General features: G+C 38.4%; 1 protein-coding gene across 3 annotated transcripts in view; it reads left to right on the plus strand.

Moving 5' to 3' along the window:
* Positions 1-11,690: 11,690 nt before the first annotated feature.
* The window catches only part of ano2b (anoctamin 2b), a 76,578-nt gene continuing 66,493 nt past the window's right edge, over positions 11,691-21,775 (plus strand). For all 3 annotated transcript variants that reach the window (XM_015030575.1, XM_015030576.1, XM_015030577.1), the window contains exons 1-2: positions 11,691-12,009; positions 15,558-15,947. In XM_015030575.1, coding sequence (XP_014886061.1) covers positions 11,977-12,009; positions 15,558-15,947 — 423 coding nt within the window. In that variant the 5' untranslated portion in view covers positions 11,691-11,976. The remainder of the gene's footprint in view (positions 12,010-15,557; positions 15,948-21,775) is intronic.

Raw genomic sequence — 21,775 nt, forward strand, 5'->3', positions numbered from 1 at the left:
TTGTATTGTATTTGTTTTTTTTTGTTTTTTTGTTTTTTTAATGAGAACCAATCCCCATCTCTCCAAAATGCAAACATTTTTTGGCTCTCAACTCTCAGAAGCATGAGCTTCTTTAAGAGCTGAGGTACGGGGTAAAGATCTGTTTTAAAGGGGCGGTGTTATGTATTTTAAAAGGCACATAGTGCCATTTTATAGCACAATCAAGTAACGGTAGCTGTGTTTCCATTGCAAATGTGCTCAAAATACCACAATTTCGCAATTGCAGTGCTACCATTAAATAAGAAACACAATCAAAATCCCAAGTGAATAAATTTGTTCAAGTCATTAAAACACATCACCCAGCTATCCTCCAGCTACTTCCTGTTGTATTTTTCCTTGTTGTTTGCACCAGTTTCATCATCCAGTTGTTGATCATGTGACTCGTGTAATGAGGGGGAAAAAGTGTTTCCGTTGCAGTTTTGTGAAATAAACCAATTTCAACACGGCCAAAAAAACGGACCGCATACTAGTGCCAAAACTCGATCAAGTGATATGATATATGTTGAATGAAAATGCAGCTTATGTCGCTTTCAGTTGTATACATCAAACCAAACTTAAAAGAAATTTGACTTTGTAATTTTAATGCCTTGATGTCGGGCCTCTGTCCCTTTAAGAAGCTCCTGCTGTCTCTGAAACTCCGCCTTCAGGAAGTCATCACAATGTTTCTCCTTTAAGTCGTTTACATCCGTTCTGAGTGTTTCACTGAGAAGTAGCTTGTATAATGAACTCAACAGATGCACAGTTCCACCAGATGTTTGCTAATTGCTGCTGGCTAGTCTGAAGGAGCTGAAAGGGGGAATCATGAAGAGCTTAGCGGAAAAGGCAGCACTTGATGAGACCAAGCGTTTAGGCACCCCAAATGGTTGCCAATGGACACTAAAGGGTTTCTCAAACATGCATGAAAGAGTCAAAGCCATACTCCCTGTATGTTTTGATGATGGAATAGCATTATGACATCATGTAAATCTTAAAAGTTGCTTTTACATAACACTGCCTCTTTAAAACCAGTATTTGTGTTCGAGTTTCCTTTAAAACACACTGGAAAGAGTCGGGTTGCTTCTTGGAAAAAGCTTGAACATGTTTAGTAAATAAAGACGAAGAATCAAGAGTGCATCTCAGAGTGTCATTATGAGCTTTGTCCACCAGATGGAGCACTGCAACCAGCTCACCTCCACTCACCAACAGCCTGACTCCATGTAAATCTACTCTTTTCTTTCTTACTTTTCTTTGTGTTTCTCCAGATTTTGCTGCTTGTGTTTCCCTCCTCTGAGTTCTCAGCAGAGAGTGGGTGTGTGTGTGAGTGCCCCGCTCTGTGAACAATAGATGTTTTCTATCAATCCGGCAGCATGCAGTGAGGGAATAAGTGGATTAGACAGCTTTAAGTGCCTTTTCTCCAAATGACCTGATGGTTCGCTCAGGATCTGTTATGATTTTACCTCAGAAGCTTTATAAAAATAATTAAATAAATGCATCTATAATATGGCCTTAACGTGACTTCCAGTAGATTTTCAGAAATCCTCTTGTATTTTCTCTTCTCCCCCAGCAGACATGCGCCGTAGCTTTCCACAGGAGAACTCCCTGCGCTGTCACAGGCCTGTGAGGTTGGTGTGGGAGGCAACTGGAAGAAACTGGAGGGAACTGGAGCATCCACGATCGATTCACTCCATTTCTCTTTTCCATTTTGTTCCCCTTCAGGAAGACTTGAACCAGATCAGACAACGAGGGAAATCACTCGGCCCTGCGTTAGTGTGTGTGGGTGGGATTTTCCAGCTGCTTTACATCTCCAAGCAGAGACTATTTGTCCTGACCTCACTTTTCTGAAGGGTTACTCTGAGGTTAGAGGGCGTAATTAGTGAATCCAGGCCAGGGGTTATAGTCCTTCAGAGGCAGCAAGGTGCCTGAATGTATGTGGTTTGTGGAACATAGCAATGTGGATGGAAAGGCTGTTATATGTGCGTGTGGGTGGGATTCACTCTGTTTATGGTGGGTGTCTTAAGTGGCCCAATAGCATAAATACAGATTTAATGCTCTTTTTCTCAGCAATCAGGGTTAGGTTTACAGTGAAAAGGGGGGAAAACAAAGTACATCTTTGATTTTAAGGATTTACAAAAAAAAAAAAAAAGATTCAGAATAGTATAAAGACATTTCAAATCACACATTTCACTGTACAGAAAGCAGTCATTCAAAACAATATCCATTCTTTCTATATAGGTTCACTCTAAAAAATGTTAAGAGAAGTTGACTACTGCTGATGTTGAACAGAATAGAAATGTCAGAAATTTCTGAGTTTCAAAAGTCAAGTTTCCAGGTTTTTCTACAAACAATTTGAATAATGTTTCTTGGACAGATGAGTTTGAAATCAAGTTATCTGAACACCAGGACAGTTTTAGCATGAACCAAGACAACATATACAAACAATGAAGCACAGAGGAAGAAGTGTCATGATTAGAGATTGCTTTGCTACAGTGACTCCTGGCTAGCTCGCCATATTAAATTATGACTAAAACAAGATCATTTGTTCAATCTTATGTCTTTCACTATGTACTTCTTTACATTGGTCTATATTACACAAAATTCCAATGAAATCCAATTTTGTCTTGTGGTTTTAGTCTGATAACGTTTTGAGGTGTCTCCTGCCTGTGAAGAACTTGAGAAGCAGCAGCCACAAAAAGCCAGCGTACAGAACAAAATGGACAACATGACCAGTGGGCAGCCTTCAGTCTGAACTTGACCTCTTAGCAGTTTCCTCGATTACAACACCTAGCCGTTTTCATTACAACCATTTAATATTTAACACCCTCAACACGACTGTACCCACAGTAACCGGAGACAAAGCATGAAGGTGTGTGTGTGCCACATTAGATATCTTTACTGACAGGAAGCGAAGGCTTGTGGATGTGTTTGTGTGTGTGTGTGTGTGTGTGTGTGTGTGTGTGTGTGTGTGTGTAACCTGACGCTGGCTCTCACACTCTATCTGTATTTAGCATCAGTTACCATTGGGTAGGACAATTAGTCACCCAGGAGGGTTGCCAAGCAATTAGATTGGTGGGAAATAGAGTGCACAAACACATAAGACTGTGTTGAATTTATTTCATTAATTACCTCATTAGAGGTGGAAATGTACACTGTGTTGTCGGACCATTTAAGTGACAGTTGTAGAGGTTTGGGCGGAGTTAACGTCTGATTTAAATAGCTAACATTACTATTGGTATATTTAAAATGAGGGCCTGCGAATTCCATGATTGATTTAAAACTGGAAAGTGGAAAAATCATCCAGTGAAATATAACACAAAGAAGCTCCAGCTAGATCGACTAACTAGATATGAAATATAATTCTGGACATGCAAATCCACCAACCTGCCATGACTCTGACTATTTAAACCCTACTTTGTGTTTATCCTGAGAAGTTGCAGAGTAGGCGGAGCTATTTGTGGATCTTGGATTGGCACGAGACTAACTGCTGTTGTAACTCCTCAGCCTGAGGGATTACTAACAGGAGAGGATATTTTTTGCCAAGGCCAATGCCCTGTATTCTCTTTGTGTGATCTTTCTGAATGAATGCTTTCACAATCAACGAGGAAAGACTCTATTGGTTATTCCCATATCCCAAACTGGACCGATCCCTCTTCCTGGAGCCTTAACCAGAGAAATATCGTGCTCTGGCATAATCTAATGTGCCCCCTAGTGGAAGTTAATGATATTCCAGATAGAGTTCAACATGCAGACTCTATTTAACACCAATTCCAAGTGAGAGATGAAGATTAAGTTGTGTAAGAATCATTTTGGTGTTATAAGGCTCCTGCATGTTTACCGTGTTGTACATCAACAAGCCAAAAATGTTGAAATTGAATTTCCCTGCATATTATAAACCTGCAGTTGTTCTGTAGCACAGCTGGCAATTGCAGTAAGCTAGTGTTTTAAACACTAGCTTGTTCATGATATTGTTTATGATTTATTGATTTTTAGCTTTTTGGCAGCCATTTTCACACACAAAAGTGTCTTAGCTATTAGTGTTACTGGGAATTCTATTCTTATATAATACTTAATATAAATAAGTAATATTATTTCTGAAATTACAGAATAGCAAAGAATATTAAATGTCATAAGTGGAGAGAATATATAAAAACATACTTGAAATCATATCTTGTCTAAGTGTGAGCTAGCATTAGCACTGCAGTACAGCTAGCGGTTGAAGGAAAGAGATTTAGCAGTTTTAAACACATACACACATCCATACACAAACATTGGTCTGTATGTAACTATCGCAAAACTCATTTTATATTTTCAAAATATTGAAATTAATGACATTTTATTTTCAAATTTGGATTTGATTTTTGACCTTTTACTGCCTTTAGAATGAGATTATTGTTCTCAGTTTGTGCATAACGTTTTGTCCTAGAGGAAGCTTACATCCACCTTACATCTCATCAACTTTGAGTCCATACCATGATGCTGCCACCACCACACCTTCAGAAATGTCCAATAAAATACTTTTTTTGTTATTAGTTTGGTTTAGATATTACATTTTCCTCCTGATATTCTCTTAAGTAATACTGGAATCAGTTAGCTGAAGATTTTCAAATGTAAAGGAGCTAAATTGCTAGTTTCTTGTCATCTCTTTCAAAACCTTGACACTTTGACCTCATATTTACAAAATTGCTCCACCTAATCTCCTATTTTTGGGAGAAATACTCCTCAGTTGTAATCTGTGCCGTGATGACTCTTTCCTTGTCTTAAGCTCCATAAAGCCGACCTTTAAGACCTCGCAGGTTTGCGGCTAAGCCTAAACAGAAGGTCCAATAATTAATGAACGTTAGAAGGCCCAATAATCTCTGCTTGGCTCCTGTAATTCCTCAGCCGAGCACCCAATCAGCCGCCCCGCTCTCCTACCCATGAGTCCACGGTGCAGTGACTTTAAGTAAGTGTGCACAATAAGCAGAGAGATGCAGAGATTGTGCGATCCCACCGGCCGTTTAGGAAAGACTCTTATCCTGGAAGAGCTAAGCTTCCTCTGAGCTGAGGATTGTTATTGTTGTTGTTCCTTGGAGCCAGGCAGCATGGCCGACTGACCGGACTGACCGGACTCTCACAGGGAACAGGAAGTCAGTCGGAGCCGAGGTGACATGGCTCTCCGCCGGTCGCCATCATCCACCTGTGCAGGTGAGTAACCAATAGGAAACATTCTTCTCTCTCCTTTGTGTGGCCTGACCTGTCTGTCCCTTCCTGTGCCTCCACCCAACAATAGATGGATACTGCTAGGTGTCAGCAAACCCTCTGAGGGGTTGGGGTGGGCATCACAGCTGTTTAGTTTCATTCAGACTTTGACGTACCAGCATGCCTTGTTGGTCCATTTGAGAATAAATCAGTTCACTCTGGGAGCCTAGTGATTCACATTCAACTGGAAACGAAACGAGCAACCTGAGATTTCTGAAATATTTATTTTAATTGGTTAAATAGAACATATAGCTCATTAGATTTTTTTTTAATGGGCAATAATATGTGTTTTGCAGGCACATAGTGCCATTTTATAGCAGAATCAACTAACTGTTACCTTTAGTTGTTATAAAAATTGTATATCAAATATGACTTTAAAAAATTGACTTCGTGTTTTGGGCCTCTGTCACTTTAAGAAGCTCTTGCTCTTTCTGAAACTTTGCCCTCAGGAAGTCATCACAACATGGCTCCTCTATTAACCCTTTAGCAACGTTTTTACCTGTGCTGCACTGAGAAGTAGCTCATATACGAGCGACTCCCCAAAAACCAAAATGACTCTAACCCAAAAAAAAAAAAAAATGATTCAAGAAAATTTATGAAATAAACAAAACCATCATATTTCCAACATTATTTCCATGTGAGTCGAACCGAAAGGGCGTGCAAGCAAGTTGGCCTTGAAATCTGACTCATTCAGACCACAATTCTAGCAATTTATTTTAAGACATCTGTTAATATTCTAAACCTTTGACCTCATTTGTACAATTTGAAGACAGAGAAAATTCACCTCTGAATTTGTAAAAAGTTGAAAAAATGTCATCATCCAAACTGACTTAAAACGGGGGGAAATAATCTTAATTTCAGACAAAAATGAACACATGCAGCATCTAATTCACAGCTATGTTCAAGCAAACACTCATAACAGCCTCTGCTTCGAAACCTGCGGTCCACATGAAGATGCGTGCAGCTGTAGCGCATTAGTGTTCTCTCTGCTCAGCAGTTAATAACATGAAAACCAAAGACAAACAGACCTCTGGCTGAAGTTTCCATACAATCAGTGAGACAGCATGTGATAAAAGCGTCAGCATGGAGGCTTTGTGCCACGCTGCTGCCGCTGCACATTATCTGCTCCCTGGAAGATGGCCTTTGTCTCCGCCATTACAATCAAGTGTGAAATAGAGAGAGTTTTTTTTTTTTTTAGAGTCGGATGGAAAGCTAAATGAGGCACACTTAAGAGAAATCTGTTACCTTTTCAATTCCAGAACCTAATGTTATTATCTTTTTCTAATTTTGCTTTCCAGGTGTATATATAGAGCCTTTTTATAGCACAATCAAGTAACTGTTAACTTCAGTTGTTATACAAATGCAATATATCATCACCTTAATAAATTAAAGGCCTAAATCCTTTTTGTTTGTTTTTTTCCCCATAATCGATTTTTACAGAAAAAAAATCACAATGTCTTCATTGTCAAAGGATGATTTTGTAAGAAAAAAATTTAAACATCACTTTTGGCAAATTTCTTTTACTTATTTTAGGAAGGTGGTGATATATAAAGTATGACTTTAAAGAAACTTGACATCATAATATAGCGTCTTGAAATTGGTCCTCTGTCTCTTTAAGAAGCTCCTCCTCTTTATGAAACTTTGCCTTCAAGATTTCATCACAACATGGCTCCTCTATTAACCCTTTAACAACATTTTTACCAGCGTTTCACTGAGAAGTAGCTCCTATAATGAGCTCAGTTGATGCACAGCTCCACCATGTGTTTGCTAATTACTGCTGGCTAGTCTGAAGGAGCAGAGTGGAGGAGACACCGGGGAGGACTGTTCACTGAGGCAGAAGTTTGGTATTTTGAAAGCATTTCAAAGGCAGACCTAGGTCAACTCATGCGTTTTGCACAGCTGAATGGTTGCCATGGAGATTAAAGGATTTCTCAAACATGCATGAAAGAATCAAAACAACATACCAGGTATGTTTTTGATGAGGGAATAACAGTACAACGTTATATACCGCTAAACCAAAAGTAAATTCACATATTACTGCATCTTTAAAGGAAACTGGTCTCAATAGGAACTCCAGTTTTACTGATGTCCTGTTTTATACTTATGCTTTTGGGATTACCTCAATCATCCAGACCCCCCCCACCTCCCTTCCCATCAGATGCAACCTGGCGACCTCCCAGTAACCGAGTGACTGCGCTGATGTCAGTCTGTTGCCTTTGAATGTTTTAGAAACACAAGTATGACCCTTGACCTCACGGTCGGCTTCGTTGTCGTAAGCGAGCGGCAAATGGATTTGAATAATTTTTTAAAAAGACGGAAAAAAAAAACAGAACACATGAAGGGAGCTGTCCATGGTGCTGAAATGAGAGCACCGCTTGTGGCCTGGTGCGTTACTATGGCTACAGCTGTCTGTATCCCTAAAATAACCACACACACACATATGCGCACACACGCACAAATGCAGTAACCTTATTACACAAAGAGAGAGGAAAACTAACAATCTGTTTCTGACAGCATGGCAATCAGACAAAGATGGAGGAATATCTGTTTTGTTGCTTCGATTCCTTCAGGGAAGCAGCAGGAGGAGACGAGGCGTCTCTAAACACTCAGCAACAAGTCTTCTACTGATGTTTGCCTCTACTGTACATACAGTAAAACCTCAACCAGGAAGTTCGTGGAAGCATTGAACAATTCCACATTTCACAACATCAGAACTGATAACTTTCAAGTATGTATTCACTGTGTTTCATCATGTGGATGTGCAGAGTTAATTTACCCTCAGTTTATCCTCCACTTATACTTTTCTGAGTTTTGATCTGCTCTACACGTGTTCCTACACGGTTTGTGGCTAATTGTAAACGCCCATATAATTGTGAAATTTGAAATTTAGAAAATAAATTTGCTTAATAGAAACACGCTAATTTAAAAAAAATATAGTTTTTTTCAATAGTAAGAATTGGATGAGGTGGTTTTTCGGCCGTATCGAAATTGATTTATTTTACAAAACTGCAACGGAAACACTTTTTTCCACGTCACACTAGTCACGTGACCAACAACCGGATGTTGCCGGTGGCAACTTGCCACTGGCTCAAACCACGAAGAAGAAGACGTCAGGAAGTATTAGGAGAATGATGGCGCTGCATGTTTTTAAAATGACTTATTGCGTGAACAAACTTATTCACATGTAATTTTAATTTAATTACGTTGCTTATTTAATTGAAACACCATAATTGCGAAATTGTATTTTTTTCTGAAATTAGCGGAATATCGAAAAAGTTTTGCGCACATTTGTAATGAAAACGCAGGGGAACTATTTCCTGCTTTATAAGTCCAAAGGGTGGAAATACTTCTCCGAGACGGCGTGGATCTCATGGTTTTTTTCTTCTTCTAGTTATTCAAGGAAAAACGGAGAAGTGGGCTTTTCCTTTTCATTGTGCTTTTAGACTGGCTTTGTCACTGACTGACGCACGTAACAATTTGCTCAGTGGGAAGCGAAGCTTTCATCCAGCCACTTAGCATATCTGTAGCACCGAGGAACACTTAGCATCAGCTGGAAATGAAGCCGGGGGAACACGAGGGCTGCCCCCACGTCTCTGCAGCAAAGCTCCGCTTCATCTGCTGATCACAGATGCTATGGTTTGCCCTTTTAGGGCTACATGTTTGCACACTTAAGTCACTTAAAGTCTTAGTTTGATATTTATGCGTTTTTCTTAATCATTCGGTAGATTTTTATGTTTATTTCTGTCACCAGTTGAGTGGTTTGCAGTCTACTTGGATGTGAAAAACTCACCCTCTGAAATATTTCAAAATGTATTGTTATTGAAAAATAAATGAGTTAAAATAAAATATTTTCCTTCTTTCTTTCTTTGTTTGTTTGTTTCTTTCTTTCTTTCTTTCTTTAAATTTAACTGATTTAATAATGTAAATATCACCATATTTAAGTTTATATTGTATATATTTGCTACCTGCATCATGTCCCAGATTCTCACCAGAACCTTACAGTTATGTACGACTGCTCACTTTCTGAATAAAATGTCTTGCAGAGCCGTGGTCCAACGGTGCTGGGTTCAGCCGGGTGTCCACTGCGCTCAGCGAGTCCTCGTCCATCCACAGCGACGCCCCAGGCCTCCTGACCCGGGACTTCCCCGGCGCCGGGCTGAGGCCCATGCCCTGCAGCGTCCTGGAGCCTCAGAGCCACCAGGAGGAGGCCGAGGCTGAGGAGGCTCAGAGTTTACTACAGGTAACGGCAGCCTGGAGCTGAAACTGTTACTGTTCACACCAGCTGAGTTTATACTTTCACCGTATAGTTGCACAATTTGACATTTTGAAAATAAATTCACTTAATGCAATATGCTAATTGACAAAAACAAACAAACTTGCTTTTCAATAAAAAGTTTTGCTGCTTGGATGAGGTGTTTTTTTTCTTCTTTCTTTTTTGGTCGCATCAAAATTGGTTTATTTCACAAAACTGTTATTGAAACATTTTTCGCATCATGAGTCACGTGATCATCATCCCTCTCCCACACCTACGGGGTCAACGACTTCATGGCGTTTTGCCCCCGGGACGCCAAACAAATTTATTGATGTGTGATTTTAATTGCGTGTCTTATTTAATGGAAACACTGCAATTGCAAAAAATGATCTTTTTTCGATTTTAGTGGACTACTGACAAAGTTTTGTGCACATATGTAATGGAAAACGCAGCTACTGTTTGGTAGGTCATGCAAAAATATGAGAGCCCTCTTAAACTGAGCTAATGATGAAATATTTCCTGTGTTTGCAATGGCTTTCATTTCATTGCAACATTTAATGAGATGGCGAGAGATGTCTCATTAGAAACACTGGAGATATCACTGTGATAATGATGGAGGCATGCTTTTTTGGTGCTTATGCTCTGGACCTATCTGAAAAAGTCTACTTGAAAATAAAGCAGGTCTTATATGAAACAGAATGAAGTTGATGCGAGATTTAAGCGAGCTCACAGTGAAGGCTGATATTAGGTAATGTGACGAGTTTGTTTAGAATGTTGGAAATTAATTTATATTAATGAGGCTGTTTTGTTTCTGCAGTACAAATTAAATCTGCAGAACACAGGGAAGTGGTTATTTCTGTTTTGAATATTCATTAGTGTGGGCGGTTATATTACTTCATGAATTAAATCATTATTTGAAAATTCCTCTTATATAAATTATCTGTGCCTGATTAAAAAATAATAATTGTTTGGTAATCTGAAATATTTAAGTACGACAAGATAAAAACAAGAATAATTTCCTATTTTTTATTTTTATTTTTTTGCTTTTTCATATCCCAGCATCGACACTGAAATGTTGCAAGCTTCTACAGGAAGTGAGTTGAAGCAGTTTTAACCTCAATGAACTCTAGTTTCTAACTAGTTTTTTTTTTTGTATTGATCTTCTAGAAATACCCTGAAATTAAAAACAATAACACTACTGAACCTGAATTTCTGCTTGTTTTTGTTGTTTCTATACAAGAAACAACAAAAACTACAACACAGGCAGCTGCTACAGAAGATTAAAAAAGAGGAAAAATAGCAGTTAAAGTTTAAACCTCCCTGACTCCTTGCTGGAAAAGCTGGTTTTTACAAGATAGTTATGTATATTTTGTTTTATGATGGAATTATTCTAGTATTGAAGTGCTGACATTAGAACAATGCACCCGAAAATGAATTTCAGCTCAGTTTTTGCCATTAGCGCTGTAACACAGCCAGCTGCTGCAGAAGATTAGAAAAGAGGAAAAATGGCAGGTAAATCCTCAGTGACTAGTTCTCCAACATAGTCTTGTATTTTTGTATTTCAGTTCGATATTTTAGTGAAACCCTGAAATAATAATAATAATAAAAAAAACACTAACACTGTTATTCAAGCTAGTATTAGCGCTATGGCAGACCTATCTGCTACAGATGAGAGAAGAACAAAAGTCGCAGTTAAAACATCCATAAACTTGCTTCAAAAGCATTGAATACTTCTGCGAATCACTGTTTCATTTAATGAATGATTGGAATGACTATAATTGGGGATTTGCATAGTTTAAAAGCATTTAAAGTGTTGACATTTTTCCTCTTTAGTGAGTTTTACTGGGAAAACAGGAGGATCAGCCAATTACATCGCAGAGCGGCGAAAGGAGGCATGTCTACACACTGCAAAAAACAATCCACCTCTTTTTTTTATTTAAACCAGGCAGGAGAAAGTGTTAGTTATATGAAAGTTTCTCCTCCTAGTTGTGTTTTTTTCATTGTAAAAAACAAAAAAATCAAATTGCGTTTGGATTAATTTTTTTCACCAACGCTAAAGCGACTCGGCAGTTTGAGATGAGTTGGTGCTTTTTTTTTTTTTTTTTTTTTTGCAGTGTGTGAGCGCCGTCGGTGCTCAAGGCAGCCTCCACATCACCCAGTTGAGTAGAAGAGTGCGGAGCAGCATGAGATCAGGCTCACAGCACCTGACGCATCCCTCTTAAAGCCCAAAGCGATGAGAGCCGGAGCGCAGGGGCCGGGGCTCCTGCTGCAGGACGGGGGACAAACCGGGCCGAGCTCCGGTGTTTAACGGGGCGGGGGGCGATGGGGAAACCGGCGGGGGAGATGAATTCTGCTGCGTTTTACTGCAAAACCCGGCAACTTTCAATCCCGGTCTGCTTCTTCTTCTTCTTGTTCCTCTTCTTCTTCTCTTCTTTCTCCCACTCTGTGTGCATTTGAAGAAGCGCAACAGCATGCAGGTCTCCCCGAGCGAGGACAAGATCCCGGTAAGTAGCGGGGGTCTCCCCCATCCACCGACCCACTCCTCCGCTTCCTGTTTGAGCTGCTTTTATTGGAGTTAAAAAACAAAAAAACACCCGCAGCTGTACTTTTAATCTATCTGTTTTCACTTCTGGTCACCTTCTGATAGACTTATGTTAGTTTCCCTTTAAACAGTCTTTTTCACATTGTAGTTCGTGGTTGTGGTTTTAGCGCTGTGAATCGGTCCCCTCCGCCTCCAAACAAATACTAATTAGCCTCGTAAATCCTAAATAACTAGCAAAAACTCCATTAATGTATTTATTAACGTGGGTGTAAATTAAATAGGAACATTGACTGGAACTAAGAGTAAGGATAAAAACATGCTCTGATCCAGGATTTTTGGGTTCCTGTCAAAGACAAAAAATAAAAAAAATCTGTAGAAATAGAAATTTCTGCTGATAATGCAAATTTTCAATCTCGAACGTCTTTACGTAGATATTTCTTAGATGTATTTATTTATGTTTATGTATTGTCACCTCGTCATTTTTTTTGTCGAAAGTGATTTTTTTCTCTAAAACGTCTTTTGTTAAGAAAGGTGGAGATTTTTTTTAATCACTTCTGGCAATATAAGTCTTAGGCTACTATTTTACGTAGGTGACGATATTTTTATTATTTATTATGTTGCTCCAATTGCTGTTGCATTTATATTCGCAAGCAGAACCAGAGGTGGTTCTAGACCGAATTCACGAGGGGGCCAGTATGGAGGGGGGGGGGCAGTGTTTTTTTTTGTTTTTGTTTGTTTGTTTGTTTGTTTTACAAAACAAAATAATAAAACAAAAAAAGGGATAAAATTTCATCGTTTACTTTTAAGAGAGCCAAGGAGCCACTTGTGGCTCTGGAGTTGATTTAATTTTTTTTGTTAAAATTGTATCTTTCTCTGTATTTTCTAGACTATACACATTCTTGTGTTTGGTCAAAGTCTTCCAAAAGGTTCCAAACTTTCCCAAATTATTTATGCTACATGGCAGACGAGAGGTTAAAGCTAAAAATAAATAAAATAACTTTTATTAAACCCGTATCACCAAAATCTGATGCAAGAATGATGTCAGTTTCATGCTCAGCGCTAATATGGATGGGGATGCTTTTTACTTTCCTCGCTTTCCTTTGTTCCTGTTTTATATTCATGAAAATACTAACCAACAATCCCATGGTTACTATAGACCATTTACGACGTAATAAAACAAAGTTCTGCTGAGGATCATTATGGGGACCTTTGGGGAGCCCCCGGGGGACCCATCTCCAAATCCCCCTGAGAGCTCCTTAAGCTTTGGCTAAGACAAACATCTGTGCCTCATAAACTTTCTTGGTAATGGCTCAGTCCTAGCGGGACTCTTCTCAGAAGTCTGCTTTACATATTTCCAAAAAAAGGGAACAGAAGCATCAAACAAACATAAGACCTCAGGGAACGTTTCAGGAGCTCAATTATGGTGGCAGCATGCATCCTGCAGAAGTGGCAGTTTCCGGCTCAGTGGTCAGAGCTCATTAACATACATACATACATATATATATATATATATATATATATATATATATATATATATATATATATATATTTTTTTTTTTTTTAAATGCATTGCATTTAAATTTGAAATCTGAACTTCTTGGCTGCCGAGTGGAGTGCCCAACTTTAGATCCAACTGTATGTGGGTGACATTTATTTTTATCCAGATCAAAAATGTGCAGGGACCATCTTTAATTCTTACATTTTACTGTAAATCTAGTTTCTTTAACTTATAGCTCAAAGAGCTCGGCATAAAATCATATTTCCAGTTACTTGGTCATTAGAATATTAAGAATTTACCTTCTTTTAAATTGTTCTACTGAACTTTTTTATAACAAATAAACTCGCTTACATTTTCTTTCTATCAGCTACCTCAACTGTTTACATGAACAAGTTTGAATTAGGAGTTTATAATCCATCGGATGCTCACACACTGTTTCACAGCTTCTCACATTTATTTGTGTTTAAAATTTAGTAAAACATCAATTCCTCCTCACAAGATTTTACATCAACTTTTTTCCTTTTTGATCAGACAACACGGTACGATGGGATATTTGCAATGTCTCTTTAATAATTTCAAATGAATGAATAAAAAATTAAGACTTAATAAGTCACTAAATTTTTCTGAAGTGGTTACAAATTTTACGTTACGGGAAAGTGTCCAAAATTGGTAATTGTGTGTTTTTTAACTTTCTTTTTTATTGTTCAAATGATTTATTTTCATGAGTATCTGTTGACATTATTTGGATGTAAAGCCAAACATCAGTTATAGGAACTCAGAGCTGAAGTTCAATAAAATAGGAATGCTGTATTTTATTGGATATAGCAATAATGTTGCTATCTGTAGCACTCTAACAGTTAAATTAAGTTAACTTTTTTAATCTCATTGTATGTGAGAGTAGTGAAAACAAATAAAGAAATTCAACTTAAGCCAAATTTCTGCTTTTCGTGCTTTTATTTCTGTACAAGCTAGCATTAGCATTGCAGCACATGTAGCTGTTATGGACAGTTCCAAACTCCCATGAGCCATTGCTTCAAAAATGTATGAGATTGTAAATGTTACGTTGGTTTAAAGATTTACAAAATATTGCAAAATATTGTTAGGATACACTCTTCTAACATTCTGGAAATTGGAGCTTTATTTTAATCTCGCACAAATCTCGCTTAGACAGTTAGCTGTTAGCTCTAGCTAACATTTACACATACTTTTTATGTGTGTAAAAGTGTGTAGAAAGTGTGTAGATTTTAACACACACACACACACACACACACACACACACACAAAAAGCTAACATCAGTGTAGGTACAATTTTGGTTGCTCACAACATTTTTTCAGAACTCCACACCTAAAAAGAAACAAAATCATCAATTTCATTTCATTTCTTTTTTTTTTTTTTTTGTCAAATAAAAACAGGAAGCTCAGGTAACCTAACCTCATCCCTGGAGACCCAGTAGGCAAACTGAAAAAATACATCTGCACTTTCAAGAATGTATTAAATTCAGTGTCCATATCTATGTAACCCATTTGGAACAAAAATAATAATTTCAATCAATAGGGTTTTTAAATTTTCCTTTATTAATCATTCCACAGTCCAGCAAACCAGTGATGTATTCCTCTACAATCCTGTGACTAAGTCAAAATCCTTAAATCAGGCTGGTGTCTGTACATCTTTACCTCTTGCTGCTTCCACGTTTAGTCTCTCTCTATACTTCCCCCTGTCTAAATAAAGACTAAAACAGGCAAAGGTGAGCTAACTGCCCACTCTGCTGCTGAAGGTTCTCACTTCATTGTTTTTGAGGATCTGCCAAAAGCCACTTGTGTCTGCCTGTGCTGACACAGCATCAAATGTTTAAGTTTGTTCAGCTATTACATAACTCCCCTGAAGCCTAAAGGTTTGGTTTTTCTATTTTTGAACAATTTGTGTTTGACTTGTGCGCCTCATTACGACTGCATCCTGATGGAATGGTAGTTTGGGACTGGCTTTACTGAGGCCCTGATGCATCTTTTCACAGGTTGTAGATGCACCTTCAAGCCCTCAAGCCAGCAGCGAAGATCTGTACTTCTGCGATGGCCTGCGGAAAGTGGACTACGTTCTGGTTTTTCATCACCGGCGGCACGGCTCCCTGCGATGCACCGGCACCGCCTCGGTTTCGCAGGATCAGCTGTCCATCGTCTCAAACGGCAACTTCCCTCCAACGTCGGGCTCCTCCGATGCAGCGGCCAGACAAGGAGCCGGCCTCCGCAGGGAGGAGGCAGCGAGCGTTGGGGAGGTGTTCATGGAGCTCGGAATGGCAAGGGGCAGCGAGCCGATGGAGGCCGCCGACCACGAGATGCACCTGATCAGACAAGAGTTTGAGGCCAACCTCCTGGAGGCGGGTCTGGAAGTGGAGAGAGACAGAGAGGTCGGTGTCCTGCTAATGTCTGGTTTTGGCTTTTGAGTTTCTCTTGGAAAGATTCTTGCGCTTCTGTCCCTTCCTGTGTTATTGCTGTGTTGACACTCCTGTCTTGCATCTGAAACTGTTTCTAGGTTGGCAACCAAACTGTGTTCTATTTGACGTAACCTAAATTTATTCCTACAGAATGTGTTTTCCAAAACAGTTGGATGACTCAACATTGGGTAATTACATTGACATTAGTTCAGCCTCCCTCTAGTTACAATAGTAATGGATTAACTCCTGGATTAGGGACCAGCGGACCGCACCATCCATGATGTGCAACACCATGCATGGTATGGTCCTGTGCTTTCCAGGTCTTGTTGGAAACTGTTGCCAATGAGAACTTTATAGAACCTCACCAACCAATCCTGTCCTGTGATTAGAGCAACAGTCTTTCTGCCACATCGGTTCTTGAAGCCTGAACCCAGATGTTTTTTTATTTTTTTGCGTCACATTCATCCATTTGCAAAGTTTAGTCAGATCATGCTGATTACAAAATGTGCTAAAGACATTATTTTTGGGTCATATTTAGAAGTTTTTTGTCTACTAAAGCAGTCTTAGGTCAAAGGTTTCAACCAAATACGGGTAAAGACATATCTTGACCATACATGATGTCGGTCTGATGAATGTCTCTCTTGCTAATCGCTCTGAGCTGGGTTTATGTCTGAAGGGTTTCTTGCATCTGCAGTCAGTTTCCTGTCACGTGATAGAAGCTCTATTGAAGATCAACCTGTGCAGTGTGTGTCTGATCGTAGAGGCTTTCCAGAGACCGCTGTGGGTTCTGTAATGACAGTTTAGAGAGCTAATGACTTCCTTTACCATTTTGCAATCTGGTTTCATGGTGAAGTTGCTTGGATAGATGGATCTGGGCATGTTTGTAGTTGTTTTGAATGTCTTTCACTTGACCTCTTTGGATCTCATTAATGGTGTTCACTCTCACTTGGGTGCTCTAACATTTTTCACATGAGTGTAAATTGCTTTTAATGCGATGAAATCTGGGCTGAAATGTGATGATACGAGGCAGATTGTAATTTCAGCCAACACAGCTGCTATTCGGACCTCATAGTGTCGATTAACTTACTCAGACCTGAAACAGGTAATCTTATTTTGACAAGATCGCCTTCTCTGTGGTCCATTTTGTGTGTCTCTGTGCCCTAACTTAGAACAAAGGGTAAATAACACAAACACACTTCTTGTGAAGGTTGAGTGTAATTGGACCACCTCTGCACTCAAAAGTGAGTCATATAGAAAAATGAAGAATAACTCCCTTAGCATTAGCATTTCATACCTGTGCTGCCAAACAAATATAGGTGTGTGCATGTCTAGAAGTATGCCGGTGCTGGCCAGCAGCCAGTTGGTAGTGTGTGTACTCCCCAGGGTTGTATTAATCAGACTGTTGACATGGCTGCTATGGAACCAAAGCCAGTAGAAGATAAGCTCACTGACTAATGGCTCCTTATCTCATCTCATGGATTGAGGTTTAGATTAGGTCTGTTATTCACAGTAAAGGAATACTTTCATTCTAATATGTCTTTCATTTGCATATGAGAAAGGTAGTATTACAAAATTAGTTTCATGTTTATTTATTGGTGTTCTTGCTGCTTATACTTTCTGGATGCTCTGTAAACAACCTTGTGAGTAGGACTATGCCAGCGATTAATTGTTTTAAATGTTCCTCTTTCTCCGATTTTAATTACCCAATATTTGAGCCAACACAGATAGAATGGCTTTGTTCACTTTCTCCGCTGATATTGCCAAACTACAACCTTATAGAGGAAGACAATTCTAAAACCAAGGTAAAAAAAATCAATGTCATCGTTCACGATTTCTCTTTCTGCTTGCTGATTGGTTCGGTTGAAGTTCAATTGGAGAAATTCAGCTCAGTGGGAGAAATCCTATCGAAAGGGAATAAAAATCAAGTAAATTTGCATCGGATGGCAATGACTAGGTTAGCTGATGGCGCTAACTGCTGTAGTTTCACTTGCACCTCTCTGCTTTTGATTTGCCTTTTCACATCCCCTATCAGCCTACTCACTGTGTTTTATAGACAGGTGTAGTTCTGTCCTCCTCCAGCCATGTCTGAAGTCTTGCTATGACTGCAAATATGAGCAAATTGAGGTTATTAGTAATGCTAGGCAATCTTGTCTTCCCAATTTTCGAGAGAGCTTAAAATAAATGGGTCTCTGTGTCACGTCATATTTGTCCTCCAGGGAAACAAGAAGTGATTAAAAAAAAAACATTTGCGTTCCATTTATTTTACTGGACTTTTGAAAGCGTCTACTTTTTAAAGAACCTTCCCTACTCTATTAAATTAAAGTTTGTATTTCTCTTAAGTTTTGGTATTCCTACTGATATTAATTCAAATTTTATGTAAAGGCTTTTTAGACATCTTTATTAGGGAGTGTGTCAATAAATGTGGAGGGTGCTTCACTATTGCATTAATATATCTTGCTCCTGTCCTCTCAGATATAATTAGTGGAAACCAACAAACAAATAGTAAATATATTTACATCACACAGAGCATTAGCTGCTGCCTGCTTAGCTTATGTTTGGATTAGATGGATTTTAATAACCATTTTAGTTTCGTGGGATTAAGGTTAATCATAAAGCTGGGTTACAGCTGTGTGTGAGTGTAGAATCGGATTAACAGAAAAACAAGGAATTTGAAATATCAGCTGCACTTTAATTGAATGTCTATGGCTGAAGTTGAGGTTAATAAATTAATAAATTAGAAATATTACAAAAAGAAAGAAGTCTTTCTTTGTAGCAGAGGTGTAAATAGACATCCGCCTCCCAAGGCAGAAAAATACACAATATTATTGAATAGTCTAGATTGTTTTAAAAATTCAACAGGAAGCTCCAAAGATAATGCTAAGTTTAACAACATTAGCAGCTAGTGGTTAGCGGGCAGGATTGTCTCATTCCTAACAAAACAAATTCATTTTATCTGGCATTCTGGTATTTTTTTTTTCTATCTAGTAACCAAAATGTTACCAGTTAAAGCACCTAAAAGAGACTTTCTTAATCCTGATGTAACCTAAAAGTGTTAGCCATCTTGAAGCTGGTGGCTAGCGCCTTTAGCAGCTACTGGCTGGTGGGTCAGGATTGTCTCATTCCTAACAAAGCAATTTTTTTTTTTTGATAATTAACTCAAAAAGCTTAGCTTAGTAACACACCATGAAACATTTTAGCTGCATTTAGTCGCGTCTACTAACTTCTACTTCTACTAGTTTGTGAAAGATAAACCTACAGTAGTAAATTGTCAACTTTATATTAATTTGGTCATATCTCCAGGAAGTGAGTAAATGATGGAAGAACAGAATAAGGTTAATTTTTCAGATTATTAATGATAACATAACATAAGAGAAAAAAAGCTGACCAAGTAATCTCAGTGTTTGTTTACTTGCCTGCGTTATTATTTGTTTAAACGAAACAAGTCGGCTTATCGGTTGTGTAGCGTGTTTCACTTCGGATTAATACGGATACTGAAAAACCAGCCGGCACCACTTGTTGACAGAACCTGTGGATTAACACGATGACCCCTGCTCTCCCAGGAGCGTCCTCCTACAGATGAAAGTTAATTAAATAATTAAGAAGTGGAGCTTGGACTTTAATTGAATGCTTATGGCTCAAATTGAGGTTAATATGTCCAATCTATTGGGACTAGAAAAAGAAAAAGTAAGGAGGAAACGTTTGCTGGAACTGATAGTTCATAAAAATGTTCTAGTCAAGTGGGACTGTATATAACTAATAATAGCTAATAAATGATGTCTAATCTTAGGTTCTTTTGTTTGTGTAAAGAACGTGATTTGATTACCCTTAAAAACTGTGACTGTTTTTGTGATTAAAAGGATAAAAATAATGCATTTTATAGCAAACAAAAAATTATATTGGATGTTCAGCCGGTTCTTGGTGCCATAAGTGAACATTTTCCGATTATTTTAGTTCGGATGTTTCTATATATTTCACTATGAGATTATGTTATTGAAATAAAATCTAGGTTTATTTTCAATGCTTTTTATGCACCTTTTCCAGGGATAATGATAAATGTGGGAGGGAAAGTTTGAGGAAAGTACTATGTATTTTCCAGGGACATAGTGCCATTTTATAGCACAATCAAGCAACTATTTTAACTTCAGTTGTTATAAAAATACTCTGTATATCAAACATGATAAAAGAATTTTGACTTTGTAATTGAACACCTTGAAATTGGGCCTCTGTCTCTTTAAGAAGCTCCTGTTCTTTCTGAAACTCCACCTTCAGGAAGTCATCACGACATGGCTCCTCCAATGAGAGAGTGATGAGGGGAGAAAAAAAAAGCAAAATTTAAAAGTGAAATTAATAAACTGATTAACCAGGTGCTAATCTTTCCCAAAGTAGATCAACACAAATCAAAATAAAAACATTTCTATATTTAATCATAGGAAGTACATAAATACATCACCTCCTAGTCAGGAGAGTGAATCCTACACAGTACGCAATATTTTCCAAGTAACATAATATATGCATGCACTTCCTCCATTTTGCTTATAGAGACCAGTTATAAGGCACTAAACATAAAATCAAACATTTTCTCCAGCTCCTCAGTAGCACAGCTGTTGTTGTTACATGCAGGCAGGTAGAGTGCGTCACCTCGGCATGCTGATTGTTTGTTTTTATTTAATATGAACAAGAGAATTCGGTGAAAGTGTAAAGAGATGATTGGAATGGACGTAATCATGATGAGATGCTTTAGTCACAAAACTACTGCTTTACAGAACAACACAGTCCTTCTTAACCACAATGCAAGGGTGTAAATTTATTCAGAAAATGGTGTTATGCAACACCTGAACTAGGAGCTCAGCTCACTAATCTTCAGTCTGGATATTTAAGGACAGTACTGTTGCTGTGGTTGGCCTTAACTGACCCAGGTTGGAACAGTAAAGCAAGCAAACATGAACGCCTGATTAACCCTGGCCTGTCTGGATCGTTTCCAGGCTTACTTTAAAGCTGCAGTATATAACTTTTACAAAAAATATGTTTTTTTTTCCATATTTAAACTGTCAACATGTGACGACAGTTTGGTATGAGACAGATAATCTGTGAAAAAAATCCATCTTGTCCACCTTCTCCCTGAGCTGCTCTTACTATTTGAAGAAAAGCAGCGTTCCTGACCCAAAACAACCAGTCAAAGCCAGGAGGAGGGGCTTAGTGTTGTCAATCAACGTCCTGTACGATGTGCAATGTGCTAATGGCAAAGAAACAACTTACCATTACTGGAAAATTGTATCAGTGGCCTTTTAACTGGCTTTAGCTTTGGTGGCAAACTATGTTGTGGTGAACCAGCGGTAGCTTAGCAGAGAGCAAAAGTGAGGGTTGAGCATAAGAGTGATTGGCAACGCTAAGATCCTCCTCCTGGCTGTGACTGATGTATTTCTGTAGTTAGTATTGAGAGAAGGCAGAGGAGCTCTTTTTTCACAGATCATTTGTCTTTAATTGTACTGTCACAACATAATTATCATTTTAACAAAATACTATATATATAAAAATATATATTTTTTAAAATAAAAGTTACATATTGCAGCTTTATTGTCATATGTTTTTAAGTCCTGTTTGTTACATTCAGTGAAAAATTAAATGATATTTGATTTGACAGAGGCCCACCATGAAATTGGGCCTCTATCTCTTTAAGAAGCTTCACCCTTTCCGACACTCCTGTCATCATGTCATTACCAACCATACTTCTCCATGATGCCGTTTAGCAGCTCAGAAGTCATGCAATTCCACTAGGTGTTTGCTAATTGCTGCTGCCGCTA

Source organism: Poecilia latipinna, unplaced genomic scaffold, assembly GCF_001443285.1.
Source record: "Poecilia latipinna isolate Pla-1442-1.1 unplaced genomic scaffold, P_latipinna-1.0 Scaffold186, whole genome shotgun sequence".
Classification (NCBI taxonomy): Eukaryota; Metazoa; Chordata; class Actinopteri; order Cyprinodontiformes; family Poeciliidae; genus Poecilia; species Poecilia latipinna.